Source organism: Juglans regia, chromosome 14 (genome assembly GCF_001411555.2).
Source record: "Juglans regia cultivar Chandler chromosome 14, Walnut 2.0, whole genome shotgun sequence".
Lineage (NCBI taxonomy): Eukaryota > Viridiplantae > Streptophyta > Magnoliopsida > Fagales > Juglandaceae > Juglans > Juglans regia.
The window spans coordinates 20144056-20154580 of NC_049914.1; the positions used below are offsets into that span (position 1 = coordinate 20144056).

At 38.0% G+C, this 10525-nt stretch overlaps 1 protein-coding gene across 2 annotated transcripts; it reads left to right on the forward strand.

Moving 5' to 3' along the window:
- Window positions 1–252: 252 nt before the first annotated feature.
- LOC109019242 (serine/threonine-protein kinase Nek5) lies at window positions 253–8985 on the forward strand. 2 transcript variants are annotated; one of them, XM_019001503.2, is made up of 15 exons: window positions 253–786; window positions 895–961; window positions 1095–1160; window positions 1275–1321; window positions 1427–1472; window positions 1596–1676; window positions 1760–1802; window positions 1908–1957; window positions 2532–2613; window positions 2693–2742; window positions 3368–3441; window positions 4699–4750; window positions 4869–5519; window positions 5604–7106; window positions 8637–8985. In XM_019001503.2, the coding sequence occupies exons 1-14, from the start codon at window positions 701–703 to the stop codon at window positions 7089–7091; spliced, it is 2883 nt and encodes a 960-aa protein (XP_018857048.1). In that variant the 5' UTR covers window positions 253–700; the 3' UTR covers window positions 7092–7106; window positions 8637–8985. The 2 variants fall into 2 exon arrangements, with proteins under 2 accessions (XP_018857048.1, XP_018857047.1); XM_019001502.2 differs by lacking the exon at window positions 8637–8985 and adding an exon at window positions 7744–8628.
- Window positions 8986–10525: the final 1540 nt, after the last annotated feature.

Consider the following 10525-nt stretch of genomic DNA (forward strand, 5'->3'; position numbering starts at 1 on the left):
AAAATTTATTTTAATGAATTTATATAGATAATAATATATAAAAATATTTTATAAAAATAAATTTATAAATTAATATAATTTTATATGATACATTAAATTTATTTTATAATTTATAAAAAGAGTAAACTAGTTGAACAAAAAAAGTTGAGAGATTAGTGGTTTTAACAGTTTAACTACCCCTAACATACTCTCTAACCATAAATAAATGAAAAAGGAAATGAAACACATCATATACTTTCTTATTTTATTGATTGAGAGAGAGAGAGAGAGAGAGAGAGTAGGGTGAACAGCAAGGCCACATTGAAGTTGCACTGAAATTGGTAGATTGATAGGTGTAGAAGCTGAAAAGATTCGAATCCACTGTTCTTCTTTCGAATCTTTTGATCCAAACAAAATCAACATGATTCAGTTCAAGCAGAAGATTAGTTTATATATACCGGAATCCGAGCGATTCACCTGAGAGGTCTGGAGAACGAACGCATTGTCGGTGGCTTTTGTACATCCGACCGTTCGTCGAGTAGGAATCAATCGCCTCTGGAAGTCCCCACACTGAAGCATTTGACGCTTTTTGCTTCCAATATGGTTTGGAAAGCTGTCGGAGGAAATTGATTGGTTGGAGCGACGATCGCTTTTTTTTTTTTTGCTTTGTCCTTTTTTGGTTGATTTTTGGGGGCCATTCGTGGATTGATTCTCTATAGGCATGGATCAGTACGAGATCATGGAGCAGATCGGTCGTGGTGCTTTTGGAGCCGCCATTCTCGTCCATCACAAGGCCGAGAAGAAGAAGTAATGCTTCTTCCTCTTGCTCAGTCACTTCCTCACTCTTATGTGAACATATGTGTGTACTCAGCATTTTCGTAGGGTGATTAAATTTTATGAATCTCTTTCTTTCAGGTATGTCTTGAAGAAGATCCGGCTGGCGAGGCAGACTGAGCGGTGCAGAAGATCTGCTCATCAGGAGGTAGCTCCAATTCTGATTCTCCTTCTGTTTGATTTTTTAGAACAAAATGTTTATTAGAAAATGTGCGTAGATGATTACTTGTTTTTGTTTTGTTTTTTTTTTTTTTTGTTCTTTTGGGAATTTGGAATCGTAGATGGCTCTAATTGCGCGCATCCAACATCCTTACATCGTCGAGTTTAAAGAGGCTTGGGTCGAGAAGGTGATGATTTTCTTTTTTGGCACACGTTTCTCGAATTCGTGATTGCTTGATCAACTTGTTATACTCTTGCTGTATTCGTCCTCAATTTGAAATTCTACTTATATGTAAATATAGGGTTGTTATGTTTGCATTGTAACCGGATATTGTGAAGGTGGAGACATGTGAGTCTTTCTTGCAATACTTGAAAAATTCAAGTTTGGAGCTTTGATTAATAATCATTTTAAAATACAAATTACTGACATTTTTATTGTGAAAACCTTTAACAGGGCCGAGTTGATGAAAAAGTCCAATGGCGTTTATTTTCCAGAGGAGGTATTCTATTTTTCTTTATAATATACATTTAAGAGACCTGTTTTTTCCTTAATGCTCATATTGGAATTCAACGTCTTCAGCTTATGACTAATGATTATGCTGATAATTGTGAACATTGCTTAGAAACTCTGCAAGTGGTTCACACAACTACTACTGGCAGTCGAATATCTACATTCAAAATTTGTCCTACATCGTGATCTAAAAGTATGCATTCAAACTAGTCATTTCTCACTCCCCGTTGCTTATGAAAATTTTATAGCTAATTTTATCTTTTGCTCTCTCGTCAGTGTTCCAACATCTTTCTAACCAAAGATCAGGAAGTTCGTCTTGGTTAGTTCATTTAAGTTCTGATTTAGTTGTAGTCAATTTTGCACTGATTTGGGACCTTTTTAATATATATACTGATCTTCCTTCTTCTTGTCTGGTTTTGTATAGGTGATTTTGGACTCGCCAAAACTCTGAAGGCAGATGACTTGGCCTCTTCAGTATGTGCTTCTGTGGAATTTCTTTTGTTTTATCATGCAAAAGATTGGATGGGAAACTGTATTTATTTTTTATGCCCATACCATGAAGATCAATAACATACACTTTTTAAACAAGTGTAGAAGTAAAATCATTCACTTATTTGTTTGTTTTGTATATTAGAAAAGCAATGTGAAAATTTTCAAGAGCCCACGTAGTAGCTAAAGCTTGGTCATTGCACTTTTCCTAGACTATAGTTTGCTTAGTAATTCATTATCCTCATATATTTGCAAAACACTGTTTTTTTCCTCTTTTTTTTTTTTTTTGTCCCGTACTAATAAAATTCTGATTTGAATAAATTTTTATAACTTGAATTGCTCACATGCTAGATGGCACTATTGAACTCTCTCATACATAGCAGCCCATTTCATACACTTGCAATAAAGTCTGTTGCAAGACTTATCCTGCATATTCAAAGTTATTTACCTCTTATATGTTAGCATGGGTGAACAACATAATATTCAAGGAAAGTAAAGGAATTTATGCTGTTTGTATTTTCACTGTGACATAATAAATGTTACGTGTTTTCTTGTGCAGGTAGTTGGAACTCCCAATTACATGTGTCCTGAACTGCTTGCCGATATTCCTTATGGATTTAAATCTGATATTTGGTCTTTAGGTATGTGTTTTTATATCCTATACCCATAACGCTTTTATCTCTATTTTGTGTATGGCATAAATGGTTCATCATTGACCAGGGTGCTGTATGTATGAGATGGCTGCTCATCGTCCCGCTTTCAAAGCATTAGTAAGTCTTTTGACTTGAAATCAATCCTTACGTTTCAATAACGAGGTCCATCTGGATATTGTACTTAAACTTTACAAGATCTTAATTTATGTGTCACCAGTCGTAGTTCAAGTGCAATTGTTTTTTTGGGAAAGTAAAAGAGGCATATTGCTACTTTTAATTTTGTTTTCTCTGCTTGTAAATTGCTCTTCTTTCTGCAATACATAAAAAGTGCCATTAAAATAGTTTTTTTTAAGTATAAGTGTTCCAGAATGAGTCAAATGACAAGTTGGAAACCAAGATGTAGTGTTGAAAGCTTTTAAAGAAGCAAGTTGCAAACCATCTGATCTGCTCTTGACTGGGATGATGTATAAATCAGGTCTATTTATATTTTTCAATAGAGCAGTGCTTTAGGTTATGAACTGTTCTGCCTTCATGCACTTCACATGTACAAAAATATATCAATTTGGAAGTGCTTAATGGCGCAACTTCTGATCTTATATACTTTTCACTCATTGTAAATGCTTTTTGAAACTAATTATCCTTGATTTCTTGTGCTATTTCAAACGGCTGGAGTTTCAAAACTTCACTTGATTGTAGTTGTGGTTATTGCTGTTTGATGATGGCATTATAAATCTGATTTCAGGATATGGCAGGATTAATTAGCAAGATAAATCGTTCCTCTATTGGTCCTCTGCCTTCCTGCTATTCTCCATCTTTGTAAGTTTCAATAAACCATTGTTATGCTTATTATGATTGAATTTGAAGACATACTACATCTTCCTAAATTACACAATTGTTGCCAATTCTTCACGTGGGGCTGTGCTTTGCTTAGACTATTGCATTTTAACTGGGTAGTGACTTGGCTGTTTCTCTACCTCTCTATTCCTTCAGGCACCTTCATTGGAGGCTAGATTTAATTTATACGTACAACTATTTGTTCCATCATATATGGAAGTGTTATGCATGTCATGTTGCCATTTATAATTTTCTTAAGGAAAAGAAGCTTACCACAATTCTGCTGCTGTACCATGTGCCTTTTAATTAAAATTAATTCTTTGTTGATTTTGGCCTTCTGGTTTTTTGTAAGTTGATGTGTTTGAGGCATTCAATATACTGTCCAAAATTAATATTTTGCCACCCCTTCATTGCTTGTCTTATACATATTCTGGTTGTGAGCAAATAGAATAATTCTTGCACAGAGCTTGAACTTTTGGCGTTAGTCTAATATATAGAATGGCATGCTCATGGTACAGAAAGTTTTATGTTAAGAATGAAAGTATGTTTTCGGGGTTGGCCAACTATGCAAGGACAAGTGATGGGCAATGGGCACATAATAGAAGGAAGCAAGTGGGTATGTTGGTCACCGCCAAGGGTGTTGGTTTATCGTAAGAGGCTTACTCCAATATTTTTTGGTAGATGGAAGGTTATAAGTTTGAGTCTCCTATATTGTACTTTGCTAAGGAGATGAGACTCTTGCCAGCCATCTTTACCCACCGGTTTGGTATCATTTTGCCCTTGGTGGTGTTGAGGTCAGGTTATGGTTCAAGCCATCTTGAAGGAGCACTGCTGTTCTTTGCTGTCTAGGTCCCTTTTGAGGTGCTTCCTGATGAATGGGTGCTACTGTGGTCTTACTAGGTTGTGGGTATCAACCTCCAGTCTCTCCCCACCTTCTTGCCCTTTTCATGAAAAAAACAAAATAACCTGGAGAAAGGGAGAGAGAGAATGACAGAGCCACGAGTCATTGGCATTGATGGTTAAAGGTAAAAGCTCTCCAATGAGAGAGAGAGAGAGAGATGAGATAGGGCTATCTATGAGTGTTGAGAGATTGTTTAACATGCCTTGAGAAGAAATCTTGAAACTTGACTAACGAATTTTTACTTCTTGGATTATGCTCAACTTCATGTACTTCATTACATGCTATCAAAATATTGGACGCTGGAAAGCATTATAAACAGTGTCTTACATTGCACACAGGAAAACACTTATCAAAGGCATGCTGCGGAAAAACCCAGAGCATCGGCCTAGTGTAAGTATCTCTACTATATTCACTTATCAAAAAAGTATCTCTACTATAATCATTGTGCCTTTGAAAAGTATTTTTGCGAGCAGTACTTCATCTTACATTTTGGGTTTGTACTGGTCAGGCATCCGAGATTCTGAAGCACCCATATTTGCAGCCTTATGTAGATCAATATCGTCCATCATTCAGTCCTCCAACAGGATGTTCCCCAGACAAACCTTTTTCAACCACTCGTAATTCTCGAAGAAATATGGCTGAAAGCCAAAACAGTACTAGTTCTAGCAGTGACAAAGATAGTTTGCTGTCAAGTGAAAAGAATATTCCAGTGACAGTCTCAAACAGTAATAGCAAAGGCACTGACACCGAATTTGCTTCTACTGATGATGAAGATGGCTCTGAGAAGCTTCTGCTTAGCGAAGAAAATCGGCTCCACATGTGCACAGTCAAAATGGGTGAGCAAGAGATGATGAAACCCCTTCATCATGAACATGTATCTAGTATTGAATCAAGGCAGCCAAAAACCATTAAAAATATAATGATGGCTTTAAGAGAAGGGAAAGTTAGAGAAAATAGTTCTCCAATGAGGGGCAATCGAATAAAGGCTGTGGCTGCACTGACCCAAAGAACAAACACTGAAGCATTTCCTAAAGTGCCCAGACCTAGTGCCGTTGCTCTTGGTTTCAAGGTTAATGCAGATACACCTCCTGTTGCACCTGGAAAGGCATCCTTTGATCCTGCAAAGCGGATTCAGGGATCAGATCCCTTAAAGCATCAGGTACAACTGTTATTCATATTATCTGTTTTAGTTTCAGTCCATGTATGGAACTAATCGCTGATAGATGATGATCTTTCTCTGCAGTTGCCTGTAATCGAGTCCTCACCTAAAACTAAACCCAAACATGATGTGACTCCTCCATCTGGTCCTGTAAAACTGGCTGTTGAAGATGGACCTCATGCCAAGCCAAGGCAAAGAACCCCACCTAATGTGGTGAGACGATCATCATTTCCCGCACGGATGAAGCAACTGGGGCATGATGTTCCAAATACAGCGAGCAGTATTGTCAAGTTTGGTCCAACTGAGATGCCCCATGAAGCTGAAAAGACTCCTCTTCAAGTACCTAACAGTTGCCTAACACATGTTTGTGGGCAGATCATACAAGAGCCTCAGAAGGCTCAAGAAAGAGGTTCAAAAGGAATGCAAACAGAGAGTAGCAATTCTGTCTCATCTTCAATGTCATTTCAAGGATCTGAGGCTTGTGATGAATCCACTGCACCATTTATTGAAATGGAAGGACAGATACTTCTTGATAATAAGAGTATCACTCATACCCAAAGTATTAAATCAAATACAACCAGCAGCTTACCTGCTACCCAGTTGCATTCCAAGATGTCTGGGGAAACCCATGGATGTGATACTACACCCGTGACATCTTTGTTCCAAACCTTGGAGATCCTAGATGTTAAAAATACCATTGTTGTCAACGAGCAAACGAGTTCAAGTGCATTTCAAGAACTCCCAGCCCCAAGCTCTGAACAAATCTTTGTTTGCAGAGATGATACCCCCTTAAGCAGGCCGAGTAGTAGGCCTGACACATCGATACAATCAAACCTTATATCTGCATCCAGTGGTGATGACAAGTTCACTGTGAGGGAACATTTATCATCAGTTGCAGATACTACCCCTTCCATTGCGTCTCCCATATCCTCAGGCCAAAAGATTTTGCATACAGATAAAGGAATCAGTTCGCCAAATCCAACAATTGAAAAGCCAGGTGCCACCCATCTTTCCCCAGCATTTGATGATGTTATACATGTCATACGGCATAGTAGTTTCCGTGTTGGGAGTGAACAGCCCGTATTGGAAACTGTAGATATGGGGGTTCAGAATGTGGACGTTGGTAAGCTGATAAACGTAGTAAGAGATGAAATGGAGACAAGAAACACGAACTCTTCTGCAAATATTAAATCATCAAGTGGCTCTGAAACGTTGAGTTTAAAATCAAATGTTTCTGATCAATCAAGTCTCAAGGAAGCAGATATGAGAGTTCCTGACCCTGCTGTTCCAAAATCTGATATTGCGGAGCCAACAAAGCCCAACCTTCCCGTGACCGAAGAGGAACCACCAACAAAGGAAATTTTGGATGTCAAATCTTTTAGGCAGAGAGCAGAGGCACTTGAAGGGCTACTTGAGTTGTCTGCAGATTTGCTCCAGCAAAGTAGATTGGAGGAGCTTGCAGTTGTTTTGAAGCCTTTCGGGAAAGACAAGGTCTCTCCGAGGGAGACAGCTATTTGGTTAGCAAAAAGTCTTAAAGGAATGATGATTGAAGACATTGGGCGGAGTTCATGAATTATGATATCCAAGGTAAGTTGCTCTGATTTGATTTATTTGTAAGTACTCTAGTAGTTAGTGTTAGCCATTTACATATTCAAGCTCGGTTTTAATTTTAAAAAGAACAACCAGGCTTTTTTTTTTTTTTTTTTCCTCCCTTTCTAATCTCATTATGTGATTCTTTCAATGCCTGCTGTTGTTGTACATAGTGACCATACAAGTTAATAACACTCTTCTGCCAAATATATGGTAAACTCAAGTGTTTAGTGATATTTTTTCTCAAGCTGCTCTTATTCTTGTTCATAGTTGATAAGACATGATCAGTGATTGGAGATAATAGAGACTTGAACAGCAAATGCTTATGTGATTTAGAAACCAATTATAGGATAAGAGTCAAGACAGCTTTATTCTGGTTAAGATTGATGGCAGCCTTATTCTGCCATGCCAAACTCTCCTTGATGCCTTCACACACCAGATCTAGCTCTTGAGAACATATTTTTATAAACTAACTGAGATGGAATCTGCATTTATGTTATGCATATCAAATCTGTTTAAGCTTTAAGGACCCTGGGTATATATTTACTGAAATGAAAATAGAGCATTCTTGTTTTTTGCAAAGGGTTGGAAATCTCATAAGAACAAAATTTTATAGAGCTTTACTCCTTGCCAGGGTGCATGCATGTGGGTCCAATCGAATGGTGTAAACTCTCACATGGATTTTGTTTCACCATGGGGGAAAAACAACGTGCCGGGTGTTGCACGCCACTTTTGATGGCCATCTGGGGTGGATTCACTTGGATGGCGGCTGACGGTTGGCAGTGCAACCACCCTCAGTGTTATGTGTGGGTCGTGTTGATATTTGTTTTACATTTAGGTCAAATAAAAATTGTATAAAAAAATTGGGCACTTTTAGTGTTTTAGGGATTTTGATCGGATTTCAATGAAATTATCATGTGGTGTTATCTAACGAAGAAGAGGATTAGACATTTACGTCCATTTCTATCACATGATACGCGATTACGCTCACTTCGCGTGCTAAATATACTGCGCGTTTGCAAAAATATTTCAAACAAACTTTCTACTATGCATTCAGGAACAAGGATTAACAATGTTTCATCCTCCAGCTTTGCCTTTCTCAAATGTTATCACATTTTGAAAACAGAGTACCATCTCTTTGAGAAAATTAACAAACGACACCATCACCTGCATCTACCTTAAGCCGCCACGGGTAGCTCAAGCAACCTAGTCTTATGGAGTTATCGACAACATCCCCATATAACCCTCCATTGCCATTACGTCACCGCCATTCCTTTCCACCATCACCCACTGAGTGAGCTTGTTTGTGGTATTTTTATTTATCATATTCAGCTCTGTCCTCATTGCATGCATGCTTTTCTTCAAACCTCAATTTCCCCATTTTAGAGTTGGCTCCCTGAGTGTCTCCCCAACTTCACCCTTTCTGACTCAAACATAATGGAAAACTTTGACATCCAAGTGTTCATCTGAAACCCCAACTAGAAAATTAGCTTGTACTTTGACGATTTCGATGTCTGTGTCTTACAGGAGAACCTCTCTTAAGACTTCGATGAAACCTCTTTCTATTGGGAGGATGAATCAAACGAGCTTGATTGTCGAGCTAAAATCAAATTCTTGTTCTTTTGTGGAGAAGGAGCACTTGAAGGACTTGGGTGTGAATTTAAGCAGCGATGATGGTTTCAGCTACATTGCGGTATCAATTTTAGAGCTGAAAGTTGGCGTGGTATTGGAAGATTAATTGCGGTTTCCCACTGGAATCTGAAGGTCGTATTCTTGCCTTCTAAATTGATGGGAAGGATATAAGATAGAAGGACAAAAAAATAAAAATAGCATTGTTTATTGATTATAGTTATCTCGTAATTCGTTTCTTATCTTTTACTCATAACTCCAGGTGTAGATATTTTTTGAAAATAATTGAGAGAAGAATGAAGCTAATCAAATAGAGAATAAAACTGGCAATACTAATAATAAGGGTCTTTCTAAAAAGCGATTTTTATCCATGTTGAACTGGCTAAATCCGCCATTGTCATGGACTCGTGTATGTATCTTGAACATCCTTACGTGGCACTACCACTTCCCTATAATTCTTTATTTGTTAACTACAAATTACGACATCTCTTTACAAGTTCATCCCCAATTATTTGAGGATCATGAAATCACCATGTTAAAGCCAAAAATCGCACAACAGGTCTAAATGGAAGAAAAAATTATCCCTGGTCCACGATGATGGTTCGGGTGTAAATAAGGTGTTCTTCATGTTCATCCACGAAATAATAAATAAATAAGCAAATAAAAATAAATAGAGAGACACAAAGATTTACATGGTTCAACATAAAAGTCTACGTCCACAGGATGTTTGGGGGGGGGGGGTAAAATACACTATAATGAGCAATTTACAATCTCTCTTGGTCTCGCGTATCTCTTCTCAATACAATGGAAGAATTTAGGATTTCAAGAGGTTGAAAATGATGCCTCCCTTGAGAGAAGATCGTTTGAAATCATTGTGTGGTAGAGTCTGTGCATAGAGAAGTCGTCGAGAGGCCCCTCCCTTTGTAGAGATCTTCTCCTTTTATAAAAGTTTATTTCCTCAGAGTAATTGAGTCTTATTTGCCTTATGATGCCATTTCCTTTTAGAAATCTAAGTCAACTTCTTTCGGTTTATCTCTTTCTTGCCTTATCTCTTTCTCTTATTATTAGTGATACGTTTTCAATGGGTTGGACCTAGTCAACTTTATCCCAACAGTTGCCCACGATTCTTAAGGTCAATTTACTCAACAAGAAGGTTTTGAGAATTTTCAAATCAATAATCTACAAAACAATAAATTTCAAAAATTTGTCTTCCCTAATTTTCTGTTTGTTTGTGTAAGAGGTGAAGAACTCCAAGCCTAGAGCTCGACTTGAAGAAATAGGTGGGAGACAGACTCGACCGCGTTAGGTGCAAACAAGGAGCTCGGCTTGGAGAGATGGGCGAGAGATGGACTTGACCGCGTTAGGTGTGATTGTCGAGCTTAGTTTGGAGTTTGTTTGTATGAACATTTGTCTGATCGATTGCATGAGATTGTTTATCGTTAGCAAAAAGTTCATATTTCCATGATTATTTTTTGCTATTTGTTTGTAGTAATGGATTGTTTTCCCCTTGATTCGATTTCTATTGGCATTTCCATTTTGGAGTTTAAGGTTAGAGTTTGTTTGCTATAACCCGCACTTAGTGGTCATGGAGCCCGTCGACCCCCTAGGTCCATCTCAGGCAGTTGTCAAGCCCTTTGACTCATTCCTAAAAGTAATCCGCACAAGGCAGTTGTAGAGCTCGAAGGCTCATTCCCGGAGGTAACCCACTGGTGGCGGTTGTGGTGCATGGAGACATTTGGCTTTTATGTTTAGACGGGAGGTTGCCTCGATTGCGTTTAAGAGGTGAG

Coding starts and splice junctions, on each gene's coding strand:
- LOC109019242 (XM_019001503.2), top strand. CDS start 701: ATGGATCAGTACGAGATCATGGAGCAGATCGGTCGTGGTGCTTTTGGA. Junction 962..1,094: donor GAAGATCTGCTCATCAGGAG/GTAGCTCCAATT, acceptor TTGGAATCGTAG/ATGGCTCTAATTGCGCGCAT. Junction 1,803..1,907: donor AGATCAGGAAGTTCGTCTTG/GTTAGTTCATTT, acceptor GGTTTTGTATAG/GTGATTTTGGACTCGCCAAA.